This window comes from Oncorhynchus nerka, unplaced genomic scaffold, assembly GCF_034236695.1.
Source record: "Oncorhynchus nerka isolate Pitt River unplaced genomic scaffold, Oner_Uvic_2.0 unplaced_scaffold_1510, whole genome shotgun sequence".
Taxonomy (NCBI): domain Eukaryota; kingdom Metazoa; phylum Chordata; class Actinopteri; order Salmoniformes; family Salmonidae; genus Oncorhynchus; species Oncorhynchus nerka.
In genome coordinates, this window is record NW_027039805.1 from 1 (window position 1) to 19,018 (window position 19,018).

Consider the following 19,018-nt stretch of genomic DNA (forward strand, 5'->3'; position numbering starts at 1 on the left):
TCTCTCAGGGTCGGTAGTGCTCCCGAGTACGCCCGGCTCTCAGGGTCAGTAGTGCACCCGAGTACGCCCGGCTCTTAAACACCGAGCTGATGTCAAAGTGGATGCGCCTTGTACAAGATGGCATAACAAAACAGGGTCCAGAGAGGGGAGTGAAGGAAAGAGAAGTGAAGGGGGTGGTTGAGGGGAGTGAAGGAAAGAGAAGTGAAGGGGGTGGTTGAGGGGAGTGAAGGAAAGAGAAGTGAAGGGGTGGTCAAGGGGAGTGAAGGAAAGAGAAGTGAAGGAGGTGGTCGAGGGAGTGAAGGAAAGAGAAGTGAAGGGGGTGGTCAAGGGGAGTGAAGGAAAGAGAAGTGAAGGAGGTGGTCGAGGGGAGTGAAGGAAAGAGAAGTGAAGGGGGTGGTCAAGGGGAGTGAAGGAAAGAGAAGTGAAGGAGGTGGTCGAGGGAAGGTGGAGGAGGGGTAGGGCGTCTAAACAATTCCATATTTCGCCAGGTCACTGAGTTCCATGTCACCGAAAGCTTCCCATGGGCAGACCACTGTGATGTCTGTGCCGAGACCCTCCATGCCGGGGATGTCGTCACCGAATCTGATGGGAGAGGAGAGAGGGAGAAGTTCCATGAGCTAAAGGGATAGAGACACAGCAGACGAGGGTTGTGGTGGTAAAGTTGAGTTAGAGAGAAAGATGTATTGAAGTGTGTTTTGGTACGGTATAAAAGGAGTTGCATTTAATATGTAAGGATGGATACTTGTTATGTTAGAAGGCGTATGCGCAATTAGTTTTCATTGTTGTAGTAGTAGTTATATTTGTGTGTTCTAAGGGAGTTTCCAACTCACCCCTTCTGGCCAGGCTTGGGGGCCTTGCTCTTGAAGGTACGGGTAGTCCTCTGCTTGAATTTAGGGGGGGCCTTCTTTTCAGCAGCAGTTGCAACGTCTGCCATTTCTGTTGGTTACCGAGAGCGAGAGAGAGAGGAACGAGGGTCAATAAGGTAGCTGGGAAATACGTGTCTGAATAACAGTAGTAAATCCCAGCAAGATATCAATCAGGAGTAGATTATCGGTTTCTTTAACTCCATCAGTCTTATCCTCAATCTGTCTTAATCCAAACCCCTTTCCCTAATACCTAATTATTACCAACCCCTCCCTCTCTCTATCCCGTTGCACGCCAAGAGTGATAATCCCTCTAAAATACACCTGAGCGGTCTATGTTGATCCAATCATACCAGATTAGATTTGGCACCAACCTATACTGTACTAACCAAGGCGAAAATAGTACCAAAGCTACTCGTTAGCGTTACAATCTGTAGTTCAGATGAGGTCACTTCAACCAGAACATTGTGTAACTAGAAGGTTCTTTGAGACCTTTGAAACCAGTAGTAGCCTATCCCAGTCTTCCATTTCAACTGCACTCTACACAATGTATATTTCTACAGTAGAATACATTGCACACAGATGCTTTTGAGAGTTCGTTGTCCATGCAAGCAATACTCTGCACCCAAACACGTTTTATTCCACCACTCTTGACATGCATCCTGTACAGGTGAATGACATTATGTTGTCAAGTCAACAGCCAATCAACATCTCTCCTACATCACATTCCACAGCTGCTCTACTGATCTGCATGTGTTCATTCTGTAGTGTCCTGGTATTGCCAATTTGTCTGCTGGTCTCCTCCTAGTGTCCTGGTATTGCCAATTTGTCTGCTGGTCTCCTCCTAGTGTACTGGTATTGCCTATTTGTCTGCTGACCTCCTAGTGTCCTGGTATTGCCTATAGGTCCACTGGTCTCCTCCTAGTGTCCTGGTATTGCCTATAGGTCTACTGGTCTCCTCCTAGTGTCCTCCAGTACAATTCAATTCCCTGTCTATCAGAGTGTTGAATGAAAAGCTCCAGCCTCTCTATTAGACTACAACCACTCAACAAGTCCATTGTCTGTTATCCTGCTCTGCTCTCATCCTCAAGAGTCAGTTGTGTGAGCTGTCTCAAGTCTACAGCACACAAGTCTACCACAGGAGGCTGCTGAGGGGAGGACGGCTCATAATAATGGCTGGAATGGAGTGACGGGTATGGTATCAAACACATGAGAACCATGTGTTTGATGAGTTTGATATTCCATTTATTCCGTTCCAACTATGAGCCCGTCCTCCCCAATTAAGGTGACACCAACCTCCTGTGAAGTCTACAAAAGTCCTTCTCCAAAGCCAGCACTGAAGCAAGTGCATTGAACACTAACCAGTCAATGACCATCAGCAATAGAGCACAATCTCAACAAGACAACTCCATGGAAACAGTACAATATTTCCAGCGAATTCTCTACACTCTAAAATGTTTTCTGCAAATGTCTAAGGCATTGACGCCAAATGACCCTTACAGGGCATGCAATAAAGGTAACTAATGCTCAGAGCTGAGCGTAACAGGACTCTGCAGTTTCATCCTACCTGTCTTTGCAGTCTGTAGTGAACAGTTCTCCGGAGTTGGGTTGATCCTACAGAGATCCTGCTGTATCTCTCTTCCTCCTCTCCGACTGTCCTCCCCTTTTATACACCTCTGACCTAATCCCCTCTGACCTTTGCGCTGTCACTCGCCGTGTGACCGTGTGTACTGTGGTATCCTACTGGGTGTTTACTGGCCACCAGCCCGTCCCATGCTGCTAGCTGGCCTGACATAACATCCAGAGCATATAGCGAGTCCCAAATGGCACCCTATTCACTATATTGTGCACTACATTTGACCAGATCCCTATGGGTAATAAAAAGGGTGCCATTTTGGATGCAGTGTATATATATATATATATCCACTGTGGGCTACGTGCCTGCAGAGTTAAGGCCCTGTAATAGGCTTACACATGGCACCGGCCACTTTGAGTATGTACAGCAGTGTATAATGTATTGGCAAGTGTAGGCTGTTGTGTAATTGAATGGATGAACACACATTGGTAACCCTGATGTAAAGTAAGCTTCAGGTTGGTATTTATAGGGAGAGAGGGACTGTTTTAGTCGGGGTGAGAGGGTAGTGTATCAGTTGTCTGTAGTTGTTGCAAGGGCTAATTGTGTTAACTGCAGAGATACTAAGAGAAGAGCTTTTGTAGTCTTATTAAGGCCCAGTTTAACTAAGTGTTTGCAACCAAAAAACAAAGCTAAAATAAACTTTATGTAGGATTTACACTTGGGTTCTATTCAATCTGTCTCACTGAAGTGTTACAGACTGTGTGATAGAAATGCAAAAGTCATTTCCGATTGAGCTGACATATTCAGCTTTTACTGTGAATGCAGTCCCCGCTAAGTTCATTCACGCTGTAATGCTGCACTGCCATGATACGGATTGAATAGAGCCATTTGTGTTTTATCATTTATTCCAACTTCATTTGACCTTTTTGTTTATTCCTCAATGTTGAATTCCCCTTTTGACTGGTTCAAACGCTAAGGAAATCTGGGTGTAAATGTTTAAAATGATGGGAAAATCATACTAAGGATCTGGGTTTGCGTGAGCTTTACTATGAATTGACCCATGAATTGAACCTAACCCAGCTGTCCAGTGAACATAGTCCTTGTTGTATTATGTGTTTTGGATGGAGTTTAGGAGTGTCATTCTACTTCTGCCATACTTGTAATAAACTTCTAAGAACCCATTAGGAATAATTAGAGAGCTATTCCACTTATGCTGAGCCCCTCCCCATAATGTCCTTCATTAGCAAAAGACAAACATAGGCCTAGACGAGGACTGGGAGGAGAATGTTTGTGTGGGACATTTCATCAAGCTTATACAACTCTCCGCTTTTTGGTGATTCGTTTTCAAATTCAAATCATTTTTCATGGGAAACCTAAGTTGAAATTCAGATATTTTTGTTCAATGCTCCCACCATCTTCAGCTGAACTAATGGTTTCAGAGGGTGTCTTCTGAAGTTAAACAAAGAAATCATCCAATGTTATTTATTCCATTCTCTCTCTTAACACAATGCATTCAGAAAGTATTCAGACCCCTTCACTTTTTCCACATTTTGTTACTTTACAGCCTTATTCTAAAATTAAATTATTTTTCCTCATCAATCTACACACAGTACCCCATAATGACGAAAACAGGTTTTTACCTTATTTACATAAGTATTCAGACCCTTTGCTATGAGACTAGAAATTGAGCTCAGGTGCATCCTGTTTCCATTGATCATCCTTGAGATGTTTATACAACTTGATTGGAGTCAACCTGTGATAAATTCAATTGATTGGACATGATTTGGAAAGGCACACACCTGTCTATATAAGGTCCCACAGTTGAAATGCATGTCAGAGTAAAAACCAAGCCATTAGGTCGAAGGAATTATCTGTTGAGCTCCGAGGCAGGATTGATCTGGGGAAGGGTACCAAAACATGTCTGCCTCATTGAAGGTCCCCAAGAACAAAGTGGCTTCCATCATTCTTAAATGGAAGAAGTTTGGAACCACCAAGACTCTTTCTAGCGCTGGCCACCCGGCCAAACTGAGAAATTGGGGGAGAAAGGCCTTGGTCAGGGAGGTGACCAAGAACCCGATGGTCACTCAGACAAAGCTCCAGAGTTTCTCTGTGGAGATGGTAGAACCTTCCAGAAGGACAACCATCTCTGCAGTACTCCACAAATCAGGCCTTTATGGTAGTGGCCAGATGGAAGCCACTCCAATGCACATGGCAGTCCGCTTGGATTTTGCCAAAAGGTCCCTAAAGGACTCTCAGGCCATGAGAAACAAGATTCTCTGGTCTGATGAAACCAAGACTGAATGCCAAGCATCACGCCTGGAGGAAAGCTGGCACCATCCCTACCATGAAGCATGGTGGTGGAAGAATCATGCTGTGGGGATGTTTTTCAGCAGCAGGGACTGGGAGACTAGTCAGGATCAAGGGAAAGATGAATGGAGCAAAGTACAGAGAGATTCTTGATGAAAACCTGATCCAGAGCGCTCGGGACCACCGACTGGGCCGAAGGTTCACCTTCCAACAGGACAACGACCCTAAGAACACAGCCAAGACAACACAGGAGTAGCTTCAGGACAAGTCTATGAATGTCCTTGAGTGGCCCATCCAGAGCCTGGACTTGAACCCGATGAAACATCTCTGGAGAGACCTGAAAATAGCTGTGCAGCGACACTCCCCGTCCAACCTGACAGAGCTTACAGATGTGCCAAGCTTGTAGCATCATACCCAAGAAGACTTGAGGCTGTAATTGCTGCTGAAGGTGCTTCAACAAAGTCCTGAGTAAAGGGTCTGAATACTTATGAAATGTGATATTTCAGTAAACAATATACATATAAATTAGCAAAAATGTCTAAAAACCTGTTTTTGTTTGTTATTGTGGGGTATTGTGTGTAGATTGATGAAAAAAATGATTTAATCAATTTTAGAATAAGGCTGTAACGTAACAAAATATGGAAAAAGTCCAGGGATCTGAATACTTTCCGAATGCACTGTATATGTGTTAGACAACCAACTTTGTGTTGGGTCAGTTTGTTTATGGTCTTTACTTGTTCTTGCCGTCGTTGTTGTAATGCAATGTAACAAAACAGATACATTCTCAGCAACCTGCCCATAGCAACTCAATGTCATTTATTCATTGAAGGGTGTCTTCAAATGTCTTACATAATATTGTCTGCACAATCTCCATATAGACTGGTGCCTTTGTTGTGGAAATCAATGACTCCCTGGTTCTCGGGACTAGTTTTACAGAGGAAGGATCGTAATTAGAACTTTCCTGCAATGTAGGGAATAAATACAATAAAATCCACTTTGACATTTCAGACTTTTTTCCCTTTTGAAAATTCCATCAACCATTACAAAAATGTCCATAAATTATAATCCACATAATAATTCACATTTCCTGTTGCTGCAGGATTGTTTTCCTGCTGTAGCGAACTGGCTCATATTAAGGTCCTACATCTGAACACGAGGGAAGACAGAGAGCTGGTTTCAAGCGCAGGGCGCAGCAGGTGTTTATTGCAAAGGACCACAGGAGGAGGTAGGTAGCTGGGTCCAGGGGTAGGCAGAAGGTCATACACAGGGGGTCCAAAAGGGCAACAGTACAGGCAGGGAAAATGCAAGTAACGTAGTTCAGGAGATCAGGAAGGGAATAGGCAAAAGGTGTCATTAGTAAGGCAGGCAAAAGCTATCATACACTGGAGGAGTAACTCACAGGAAACAGCGCTCCAAAAGATATGTCACAAAACCAACAATACCTCACAGTGATGAGGTGCAAAGAACTGAACTACATAGTGTGTGATAATGACATACAGGTCTGTGAACAGGTGATTAGAATTCAGGTGATTGGGATCTGGAGAGTGAGCTGCATTCAGGGGATCTAGGTGTTTGAGAGTGTGTGCCGGAAAGTGGTCTGGAAAGTAAGCTGTGTTCAGGGGATCTAAGTGTTTGAGAGTGTGAGCCGGAAAGTGGTCTGGAAAGTAAGCTGTGTTCAGGGGATCTACTTGTTTGAGAGTGTGTGCCGGAAAGTGGTCTGGAAAGTAAGCTGTGTTCAGGGGATCTACGTGTTTGAGGGTGTGTGTTGGAAGCAGACTTTACAACTTCAAGTTTTAATGTTACATGTACAAGTACATTGAAATGTCTTTCTTGCAAACTCAAAGCCCAACAATGCAATAATTAATAACAATGTATTACAAAAAAATAATAGTAATAAGAATAAGAAATACGAAAAACACTAAGTAAGCATTCCATCACTCTTCTTCTTGGTCAAATAGCCCTTACACAGCCTGGAGGTGTGTTGGGCCATTGTCCTGTTGAAACAACAAATGATAGTTCCACTAAGCCCAAACCAGATGGGATGGTGTATCGCTGCAGAATGCTGTGGTAGCAATGCTGGTTAAGTGTGCCTTGAATTCTAAATAAATCACAGACAGTGTCACCAGCGAAGCACCCCCCACACCATCCCACCTCCTCCTCCATGCTTCATGGTGGGAACCACACATGCGGAGATAATCTGTTCACCTACTCTGCGTCTCACAAAGAAGCAGCGGTTGGAACCAAAAATCACAAATTTGGACTCATCAGACCAAAGGACATATTTCCACCGGTCTAATGTCCATTGCTTGTGTTTCTTGGCCCAAGCAAGTCTCTTCTTATTATTGATGTCCTTTAGTAGTGGTTTCTTTGCAGCAATTCGACCATGAAGGCCTGATTCACGCAGTCTCCTCTGAACAGTTGATGTTGAGATGTGTCTGTTACTTGAACTCTGTGAAGCATTTATTTGGGCTGAAATTTCTGAGTCTGGTAAATCTAATGAACTTATTCTCTGCAGCAGAGGTAACTCTGGGTCTTCCTTTCCCGTGGCGGTCCTCATGAGAGCCAGTTTCATCATTGCTCTTGATAGTTTTTGCGACTGCACTTGAAGAAACTTTCAGTTCTTGAAATGTTCCACATTGACTGACCTTCATATCTTAAAGTAATGATGGACTGTCTTTCTCTTCTCTTATTTGAGCTGTTCATAATATGGACTTCAAATAGAGCTATCTCCTGTATACCACCCCTACCTTGTCACAACACAACTGATTGGCTCAAACGCATTAAGAAGGAAATAAATTCCACATATTAACTTTTAACAAGGCACACCTGTTAATTGAAATGTATTCCATGTGACTACCTCATGAAGCTAGTTGAGAGAATGCCAAGAGTGTGCAAAGCTGCCATCAAGGCAAAGGGTGGCTACTTTGAAGAAACTCAAATATAAAATATATATATAACACTTGTTTGGTTACTACATCATTCCATATTTGCTATTTCATAGTTTTGATGTCTTCACTATTATTCTACAATGTAGAAAATAGTACAAATAAAGAAAAACCCTTGAATGAGTAGGTGTGTCCAAACTTTTAACTGGTACTGTATATACAGCAAATATTTAGAACTCAATTCCAATACCATATTTACATATGCAGGGATACTGGAGTGATGGAGGTAGATATTTATATGGGTAAGGTGACTAGGCAACAGGATATGAGATCAACAGAGCAGCAGCAGCTTGTATGTGAGTGGGTGTGTAGAGTCAGTATAAATGTATGTGCATATTATGTGTGAGTGAGCAAATAATGGAGTGAGCGTGTGTGTGTGTGTGTGTGTGTGTGTGTGTGTGTGTGTGTGTGTGTGTGTGTGTGTGTGTGTGTGTGTGTGTGTGTGTGTGTGTGTGTGTGTGTGTGTGTGTGTGTGTGTGTGTGTGTGTGTGTGTGTGTGTGTGTGTGTGTGTGTGTGTGTGTGTGTGTGTGAGAGAGTTGGAGTGACAGTGTGTGCGAGTGTGTAGGGCCCTGAGAGTGTGCATAGAGACAGTGCAAATACTGAAATAAAAGGTCAATAAAGACACAAGGTCAACTCTGTAAAGGTAAACATCTGTACCACATGGGCGTGGAGTGAGTCTGCCAACACCAATGGTGTTCAGTACAGAAGGGAGGGAGAACATTTAGACAGATTTAACTCTTGCCCTAACGTGGCTTTATTCCCTGCTCCTCCCTCCTTCGTAATCCTGAGCCAAGATTGGCTGCCTCCATTTGATATCCCCCTTTCCCTTGTCTTTCTTCTGGTAGGCTCTGCTTGAGTCCCAAACGGCACCCTATTCCCTACGTAGTGCCTTCCTTTTGAATAGAACCCGGTGGTCTGAAAGTAAGTAATGCACTATGTAGGGAATAGGGTAGCATTTGGGACGTACATTTGTCTTCGCCTGTTAATAACTCAGAAGACGGTGAGGCTTTGTAATCTACAGATTAGCTTTTACCTCAAACAAACTGTGATGACTTCAGAGACAACACCAGGGAACCGCAGTAATGACAGTAAATTGAGTTTAAAAAGCTATTTATACAAGTTACTGAGTGTAAAATTAACCTTCATCACGATTGAATTTACATCATCAATGGATAAGATCCAAGGAACGTTGTTGTTGTTGTATTGTATACTCAATGTAACTTCTAATAATAATAATAACAGTAATAATAATAATGATTGATTGCGTTTATATAGCGCCTTGGATCCACCGACAGTAGATGGTCACTCCTCAAAGCGCTGTACTCAACTCACCTCTTCCACCACCAATGTGTACCACTTGGGTGATGTACGGCAACTATTTTGTGCCAGAACGCTCAACACACATCACCTATCATGGTGGAGAGGTGAGGAGTGATATATGCCAATTGGGAATAAGGGGGATGATTAAGTGGTCATGATTGAAAGGTGCCAGGTTGGGAATTTGGCCAGGGTACCGCACTGGGGTTAACACCCCTACTCTTACGATAAGTGCCATGGTATTTTTTAATGACAACAGACAGTCAGGACACCCATTTAATGTCCCATCCGAAAGACTGCACCCTACTCAGGACAATGTCCCCTTCACAGCCCTGGGGCATTGGAATCTCCTAAGACCAGAGGGAAGAGGTCCCCTACTGGCCCTCCAACACCACTTCCATCGGCATCTGGTCTCCCATCTAGGGACTGACTGTCACGTCCTGACCTTAGTTTATTTTTTATGGCTCTATTTTAGTTTGGTCAGGGCGTGAGTTGGGGTGGACATTCTATGTTTTGTTCTGTGTGTTATATTTCTAGGTGTTTGGCCTGGTATGGTTCCCAATCAGAGGCAGCTGTCAATCGTTGTCTCTGATTGAGAATCATACTTAGGCAGCCTATTTTCCCACTATGGGTTGTGGGTAGTTGTTTTCTGTTTTGTGTATTGCACCTTGCAGAACTGTTCGTTTGTCGTTTTGTTGTTTTTTTTGTTCAAGTATTCGTATTGATTAAAAGGTATTATGAACGCTCTCTCTACGTGGTGTTTTGGGAAACGTATGTTACATCTTTGGCCATTGCAGGAAAGAGGTAGGTAAGCCTAAGTTCCAATGCTATCGGGAAATCGGGCCCTGAACTGACCCTGCAGAGGCAAGCCAGCAGTGGGACGCATGGTATTATTCCTCTTGTACTTCACACATAGGGCTAATAAATGATTCTACACATTTTGCCATGAGGGAGAGATGAAAATGTTGCATTCTTAAAGTAAATGAAAGCTAAAGTATAGGTGTGTCGACTGTGATAAAGGCACTGGATTATGAACTGTCTTGTTTGCAGTGGCATGGTGCTTACTGCCATAGAAGCACAGTGATATATGCCTCAATGCGGTCATATTCGTGGCTTATTGGGGTGTGGCTTTAAGTTAGTTATTTTTGGCCACCCATCCCATGAGCGTGAATGCCATTCCAGTTCATCTGAATGTCATTCCAATGCACTGCTTGCTTTGAATTCTATCTTCCATGTTAAGGTAACAATACAAATAATGTCCTGTTTGGAACTGACAAGTAGAGAGCTTAAAAAATATAAATACGCGGATGTTTCATCACCATCATCTCATGTTATACCTGGCTGTTGTCAGGTGTGTTTACCCATCACCATCATCTCATGTTATACCTGGCTGTTGTCAGGTGTGTTTACCCATCATCATCATCATCATCATCCTTTCATGTTATACCTGGCTGTTGTCAGGTGTGTTTACCCATCACCATCATCTCATGTTATACCTGGCTGTTGTCAGGTGTGTTTACCCATCATCATCATCATCATCATCCTTTCATGTTATACCTGGCTGTTGTCAGGTGTGTTTACCCATCACCATCATCTCATGTTATACCTGGCTGTTGTCAGGTGTGTTTACCCATCACCATCATCTCATGTTATACCTGGCTGTTGTCAGGTGTGTTTACCCATCATCATCATCATCATCATCCTTTCATGTTATACCTGGCTGGTTTACCCATCATCTGTTATACCTGGCTGTTATCAGGTGTGTTTACCCATCATCATCCTCTCATGTTATACCTGGCTGTTGTCAGGTGTGTTTACCCATCATCATCATCCTCTCATGTTATACCTGGCTGTTGTCAGGTGTGTTTACCCATCATCATCATCCTCTCATGTTATACCTGGCTGTTGTCAGGTGTGTTTACCCATCACCATCCTCTCATGTTATACCTGGCTGTTGTCAGGTGTGTTTACCCATCATCATCATCCTCTCATGTTATACCTGGCTGTTGTCAGGTGTGTTTACCCATCATCATCATCCTCTCATGTTATACCTGGCTGTTGTCAGGTGTGTTTACCCATCATCATCATCCTCTCATGTTATACCTGGCTGTTGTCAGGTGTGTTTACCCATCACCATCCTCTCATGTTATACCTGGCTGTTGTCAGGTGTGTTTACCCATCACCATCCTCTCATGTTATACCTGGCTGTTGTCAGGTGTGTTTACCCATCATCATCATCTCATGTTATACCTGGCTGTTGTCAGGTGTGTTTACCCATCACCATCCTCTCATGTTATACCTGGCTGTTGTCAGGTGTGTTTACCCATCATCATCATCCTCTCATGTTATACCTGGCTGTTGTCAGGTGTGTTTACCCATCACCATCCTCTCATGTTATACCTGGCTGTTGTCAGGTGTGTTTACCCATCATCAGCATCCTCTCATGTTATACCTGGCTGTTGTCAGGTGTGTTTACCCATCACCATCCTCTCATGTTATAGCTGGCTGTTGTCAGGTGTGTTTACCCATCACCATCCTCTCATGTTATACCTGGCTGTTGTCAGGTGTGTTTACCCATCATCAGCATCCTCTCATGTTATACCTGGCTGTTGTCAGGTGTGTTTACCCATCACCATCCTCTCATGTTATACCTGGCTGTTGTCAGGTGTGTTTACCCATCACCATCATCTCATGTTATACCTGGCTGTTATCAGGTGTGTTTACCCATCACCATCCTCTCATGTTATACCTGGCTGTTGTCAGGTGTGTTTACCCATCATCACCTTCTGGATTCATCTCTGCCTGTTGAGATGCTTAACCTACCTTGGGACTGAACACCCGACCCTGTGTATTATTAACTCTCTCAGAGTATCAGTGATAAGGCCATATTAATGCTCTCACGTGTGCCTCTTTCGTCACCCACCCATCTATCTGTCCAGTCATCATCTCTTTCTCAGATTACAGGTGTTTATACATTCAAACTCAGTCACCATGAATCAGCTTTCACTTTTCTCATCCTTCTCTCTTTCTCTCTCAGACAAGAAAATCAGAAGATGCACGAAATTGAACTTTCATTTGTCTCTGTCTTTCCTCCACTCCAATTCTCTCGTTTTCCTCCTCTCATTCCAAATGTTTCTGGCAGTATTTCAGTGTTAAGATTTTACAGCATGTTTTAAAACACCCGGGCCAGTTTACAGCAAAGGTCTTACATGTAAATTAGTCTCTTTAACAAAGCATTTGTTTCCAAAAGCTAGAGATTTACTCTGGGACTGTAGTGGAAGGAAACCTTTTGATTCACTAGACTGTGAAATACCATCAGAGGCAAAAGGAGGAGTGAAAAAGTGGGAATAAGAGACGAGGAGATCAGCCAAGTGGAGTAGAGTTTCTCAGAAACGTTGAACAATGAGTGTGTTAACTCTGAACAAAACGCTGATGAATTGAAGTTCGAGGTCAACACAGTTGGGGGAAGGATATCATGCAGCTATGGATACATCGATTTTTTTTTTTTTTTACATTTGAAATGTATCCGTTATTTTACCAGGTAAGTTGACTGAGAACACGTTCTCATTTACAGCAACGACCTCGGGACTAGTTACAGGGGAGAGGAGGGGGATGAATGAGCCAACTGTAAACATACATACATATAGATACTGTGCATACATATGAGATCATGCAGCTATGGATACATAGATAGATATAGATGCTGTACATACATTTGAGATCATACAGGGATATATATGCCAAAGAGAGTGGAGACCGTCTGAGGACATGAGTGATGCTGTGACACAACATACGTTTTGAGGCTCTCGTGAGTTTAGCTCTTAAGAAGAAGCCTTGTTGGCTTAATATGGCGCTGTCACTAATACTCTGTTAATAATATACACGTACAGGCCAACATACAGTAGATTCACATGTATTTACTTTTTAATTTAACTAGGCAAGTCAGTTAAGAACAAATTCTTATTTACAATGACGGCTTACCCCGGCCAAACCCTAACGACGGTGGGCCAACTGTACACCGCCCTATGGGACTCCTAATCACAGCCGGTTGTGATACAGCCTGGAATCGAACCAGGGTCTATAGTGATGCCTCTAGCAGTGAGATGCAGTACCTTAGACCGCTGTGCCAATCGGGAGCCCCGCATGGGATATGTGTATGTAACTTTCTCCTATATTGATTGGAGAGAGGATGAAAAAAAAGGGCCTGCTTGAAACCCGATATGAAATGTAACTAGAACATGTTGAGGGATCTTTTGCTATACATTTCCAAGTTCACATTGTCAAAGAGAGCTAAGCCAACATTGACACATATCACGATACTTGACGTCATCACCCTTCATCATTCAGTTGACATTGCAAGGTATTGCGCAACCAACAGATTATACCTACATGTTTACTATACTGGAGTGTAGATACAGGAAGTTACAGTATGTAAGAGGCTTTCATTTTAATGGAATAATCTCCGCAAAAACTAAATGTTGGTCTTTTTTTCATTAGTCCCAAAAGACTTTGAATGTCAGCGATCAAGTATTCAAGACAGGACTTTCAAAAAGATAATTGTAACTTGCCACATCATCATGAGGATGTGTTTTGCAAGTTAGATCAACAGTGGACTAATGTAAAAAATACCAAAGATCATTTTTGAACGGAGTATCCTTTAAGCCGCTCATTGGTTCATTTTAAATGGCACATAGTGTACTGTACTTTGGGTAGTTTGTGTACTCAGACTCTATAATATAGAAAATATATACACCTTAAACAAATACTCAAATTTTCAGCACACATTTCCTCCTGGAATCCTCAAATTGCTTTTAATAGAAACGTTTTTTTTTGTTGTTGTTTTTTTATCACACTACATATTCAACAATCTAAAATACTTCTCCTGCTTCATTAATACATCTTCCAAAGATAAACATGTTACATAAAGGTTTGGTTTGTTGCGTGTCCGTTGGACATTAAAATAGCTGGTTGGCTAATTCTCTAGGTTCAGTCAGACCAAACAGCTGCCTGTTACGTGCCACCAATATAGCCAGACTAGTGCCACCGGTAGGTATACACACCCTGCTGATTCAGAGTGCAATGTGGCCAAGTCACCACAGGAGGGAGGGCCACATCCAACGGCATGCACGCATGCATACAAATCGAATTCCTATAAAGTGGCATTGCTCTATCAGAAAAATAATGCTGTCTTTTTTAGGTGAACAGCAGGACATTACAGAATGAAAAGGGGTAAAGAAAATACATGCCCACTTCAAGTTGACTAGACCATTTAGATACTACAGATATTTATGTACCGTACAATCTGGATTATACTAGAGATATACATCCTTGTTGAGTGAGGTGTCTGTATAGGCTGAAAATATGTGTCAGATTTGACTACTTGGGATTTTTTCATATTGAGGATCTGAAGTAAAAAAATAAAAACATTTTGCATGTGTATCCTCAGGTTAGAAGGTACATTCTTAGTCATACGCGTGTGTATGCCCGCCCACCCAACCAGCCACACTCATGAACTGACACGGTGACACGTAGTCCAACACTCGCTGAACTTAACCTATCAATAACACCTGTCAGGTTCTCATACAGGCACCAATCAGCAGCACGAGGAAACGGCCATGTGGCAGACCCTGAGGTACAGAGGGACAGAAGGAGGGACACGACGGACACATGGACAGACGGACACAGACTCCAGCCTAAAACTCAACCGCCCTGCATAGAATCAAAAACGGACAAACTTCTCTGAGGCCCTTCGTTGTCTACAGCCTGCCGATAAAGTTATGGCACCGCTGCTCTCTCTGATTCTCTCCCTCCTGGCCGCCGCAGTCATAGCTGAAGGTGAGAATCTCTTTGCCTTTGGTCACGTACATGTTTTTAGATTTCTTAGACGTCTATCTTTTTAGTCTTTATTTCCTGTTTCCTTCCTGAATGGTGTGATGTTCTCTTCCATCTTTTTGACCTCTATGTTCTAATATGCACACCAGTATACCCCTTAGAATATATATGCCCAATACATTACTTCATTCTAAATGTATGCTGAAATTGACATTGGGATTGAGCCTATGACTGGCTTTCTGAGAGCCATTCCACAGATTGATGCATTTTTCCTCTTCGTGTTTCTAAAGAGATGGAACTAGTGTAGGTAGTTGGGTTAGGGCTTGTCCAACGAATTCCATCAAGCCCCCCCCACCTCTCTCCCTCTCCCTACAGACAGCGCCCTCCCATCCCTGAATGATGTCACTGCAGCCGAGGCCTTCATCGAAGCCTCCGAGGTGGTCGTCATCGGGTTCTTTGAGGTCAGACAGGAAACAAGTGTGGGAAGGGCAGGATGGGAGGGGAGGGAGGGAAATGTAACGTGTACAGTAACCTACTGTAGGCCTGAGTAAGGTTGACACATCACGATGGTACAAAACCACAGCAGATTTTTATCATCGTTGGCTAGATGCTACACCACTAACGTGCGGCCGGACGCGGCCAGCCAGATATAACAGAGGTCAAATTAAACCATAACTCAGATTTGAGACGAGAAAAAAAAAAAACATACATTCCTGTTGACTGTTCGTAGCTACAGTCCCAGCTGCTGTCAGCCTGTGGCTGGCCACATACTTGGCACAGGAAGTGACTCGCTTGCGTTGCCTTGAGGATAGTAGGCGGCCGTCCCAGAGTGTCAAGCGGCGGCCCGAACCCTTTGGCTAAACTCAGTGTGCGGGGGACGATGGCAGGCCGCAGGACAAGGAAATGAGGACACATCTGAGGAATTGGCACAGAGGAGGTCGCTGTAAACAAGTGTAAACAGAGAGAGAGAGAGAGAGAGAGAGAGAGAGAGAGAGAGAGAAAAAAATATATATGGTGGACTGCCATGTACCTACTGGGGACCAAAATATTATTTCAATGGGCTAATTGGCCATTTGAATCTCAAAAACAGACTTCTATAGTATATCACTGTAGTGAGTGTTATCAGACTCTAACATTCTCTCTCCCTCTCTGCCTGCCCCCTCTTGCTGCCCCCCTTCTCTCTCTTGCAATCTCTTTCCCTCTCTTTCTCAGACTCCCTCAGATGAGACTTTTGGCTACAAAGAGTTTGTGGAGGCAGCTAAGACTGTGAAGCATATCCCTGTGGCTCTGTGCAGTGAAAAGGAGGCATGGGCCAAACTCGGCATCGTGTCTGACACAATCTCCATCTTCAGAAAAGTAAACTACTACACCACACCTTTCACTTTGTCCATCAGAAATCACCTGCTTGACTCTCATGACAACTACTTTGACAACAAATTTACAAGAAAATATCAACTGAAAATGTTGATTTGTGTGTGTGTGTTCAGGCAGATAACCACCAAGACAACCTTCAGCTCTCTGAGACCAAAAAGTGGAGGCGGACGGCCTTGCTCGCTTTATCACCATGAACGAGCTTCGCTACATCACCGAGTACAACCAAGTGGTAGTCACTGACCACAGCACTGTTCATCTACACCTTACACACTACTCTATACAACAGCACCTATTAACAGTTATACCAGCCGTGTTATGATTACATCTTGCCAGCACATCTTTGTATTATTAGCCTTTCATGTTCAGTCATATAACCAGACTACACCTACAGACAGTTAATGTCTCTCTCCTCTCCTCTCAGACAGCAGTGGGTCTGTTCCAGTCTGAGGTGAAGGGGCACCTCCTGCTCTTCATCAACAGGGGGAGTAGTGACTATGAAGTGCTCAAGGACCGACTAGGAGCTCTGGCCCCAGAATTTGTTGGGAAGGTGAGAGCAGGCAAGCAGCAACTGGACCTGAAAAGAGCGACTTAACAAAACCTCTGTTATATCGGCCATTTGATTCAAATCTTGAGATAATGTCCCTAATCCCCTATTTGGAATTGGTTCTTTTGATTAAACTATTTAATTGAATCTTGAATTTAATTTGCAAATTGGATCAATGGAGTCAGATGTTTTGAGTCCCAGAATCTCAATGTACTGTATATTATATATAGTGCACTCCTTTTGACATTGGTCTCGTCCAATAAAATGTTAGTTTTAGTTTCTGTTGCCAAACGTATTTGCTACAGTGTGCTCTACTGAATATTACCATTATTTTTTGTCACAGTTCCTGTTTGTGCTGGTACACGGGGTGAAGTCCAATGAGAAATCTCTGGGCTACTTTGGCCTGACGTCACGTGACCTTCCCCGCGTGGGCATTTACGACCGCGACTCAGATATGAAGTGGCTCATGCCCGAGGGAGAGATCTCCACCGAACGTGTGCGGAAGTTCTGCCAGTCACTCATACTAGGCAATCTCAAGGTCAGAGGTCAAAACAAATAACAAAATAGTATTGGTTGTCTTTCAAATGCCTTTGAGGGTTGATTGAGCCTACCTGGTGTGCCAGATGGACAGGGTTTGCACTTCTTGGACTATTCTATTGGTTCCATTGTGCCAGGCAAGCTCAATTAAGAGCAGGTAAATACGTATTTGAAAGAAAACAAATACTATTTGAACCCACATCTATGGTGCAGTATACGTTTCAGTGGCTTTGATAATATGTAGAAAGCAGCAATAAATTATACTGAGTGGCCTCCATTTAATGTATCTATACTGCTTCTCAAAAACTTTTTCTATCATTTTAGGAGGTGAAGCAGGCAGGAGAACGTGTTCCTAAAACTGAGTTGTAAAATAAACAAATAAATGAATGTAAATAATTAGCTTTGTGTTATTGTGACTGTTTTGGAGTCAGTATTGTTTTCTGCCTGAATCTTGTGTAGGCTATGTGTGTGCTCTGGTGGGCGCGGTGTGTCTTTATGTGAGGGAAAGTCTGCCATCTGCGAGTTGACCACAGCTCAGTGGCTACTCACCACTGAGATTTTAGCCTAGTTTGTCAGCGTTGGCGCTGATCTGATGGTTACAATCACAACAAACTGACCTCAGTAGACTAATAGGGCCTGGAGGGTCTAACAGAGAAAGAAGAATTGGAATATGTCTTCTGAAAAAATAACCGTTGAAGATTCCAAATCCAATCACAAAGAAACAATACGATGCAAAATATTACTATACATTTGTGTATTTTCATGCAAATGCTACATTTAAGTGCAGACCTGTGTTCAAATACATGTACAGGATATTTGAGTGTCTGGTATATAAAAAACGTTTTAAAATACGCAGCCCAAAACGACTTTTATTTCTGTAGTTGAATGGTTATTTGTAAAAACCAAATAGTCTGCCAAATTGTATTATTTGACAGTATTTTCAAATTCTTATGTAAATTCATGAGTGTATTTGAGTTTTTCAAATCCTTTAAAGTATATTTCCATATATATATATAAAACATTAAACTACTTATCTTTTCAAATAAAAGATCAGAATACTTTGAATATATGAGCAATTAATTGAAATATTTTAAATACGGTGTCAAGAAAAAGTGTGAAGCCTTTGGAATTACCTGGATTTCTGCATAAATTGGTCATAAAATTTGATCTGATCTTCATCTAAGTCACAACAAAAGACAAACACAGTCTGTTTAAACATAACACAAACAATTATACGTTTTCATGTCTTTATTGAACTTACTGTGTTAACATTCACAGTATAGGGTGGGAAAAGTATGTGAAATGTTGGATTTAATAACTGGTTGACCCTCCTTTGGCAGCAATAACCTCAACCAAATGTTTTCTTTAGACCTACACAGCGGTCAGGAGGAATTTTGGACTATTCATCTTCACAAAAATGTTTCAGTTCAGCAATATTCTTAGGATGTCTGGTGTGAACCACTCTCGAGGTCATGCCACAGCATCGCAATCAGGTTGAGGTCAGGACTCTGACTGGGCCACTCCAGAAGGCGTATTTTCTTCTGTTCAAGCCTTCTGTTGTTGATTTACTTGTGTTTTGGGTCGTTGTCCTGTTGCGTCGCCCAACCTCTGTTGAGCTTCAATTGGCGGACAGATAGCCTTATATTCTCCTGCAAAATGTCTTGATAAACTTGGGAAATAATCTTTTCCGTCAATGATAGCAAGTTGTCCAGGCCCTGAGGC

General features: G+C 42.8%; 2 protein-coding genes across 2 annotated transcripts; one reads left to right on the forward strand and one right to left on the reverse strand.

The window, feature by feature from the left end:
• Positions 1 to 7: 7 nt before the first annotated feature.
• LOC115123114 (retinal cone rhodopsin-sensitive cGMP 3',5'-cyclic phosphodiesterase subunit gamma-like) lies at positions 8 to 2,513 on the reverse strand. The gene is made up of 3 exons (XM_029652416.2): positions 2,431 to 2,513; positions 831 to 936; positions 8 to 582 (listed from the first exon to the last, which is right to left on the reverse strand). The coding sequence occupies exons 2-3, from the start codon at positions 932 to 934 to the stop codon at positions 465 to 467; spliced, it is 222 nt and encodes a 73-aa protein (XP_029508276.1). The 5' UTR covers positions 935 to 936; positions 2,431 to 2,513; the 3' UTR covers positions 8 to 464.
• Positions 2,514 to 14,607: 12,094 nt separating this feature from the next.
• On the forward strand, positions 14,608 to 17,695 carry LOC115123113 (endoplasmic reticulum resident protein 27-like). Its single transcript, XM_029652415.2, is given in 8 exon segments — positions 14,608 to 14,844; positions 15,217 to 15,302; positions 16,054 to 16,197; positions 16,329 to 16,371; positions 16,374 to 16,444; positions 16,637 to 16,762; positions 17,103 to 17,297; positions 17,621 to 17,695. Coding segments are annotated over 8 exon segments (768 nt in total). The 5' UTR covers positions 14,608 to 14,786; the 3' UTR covers positions 17,666 to 17,695.
• Positions 17,696 to 19,018: the final 1,323 nt, after the last annotated feature.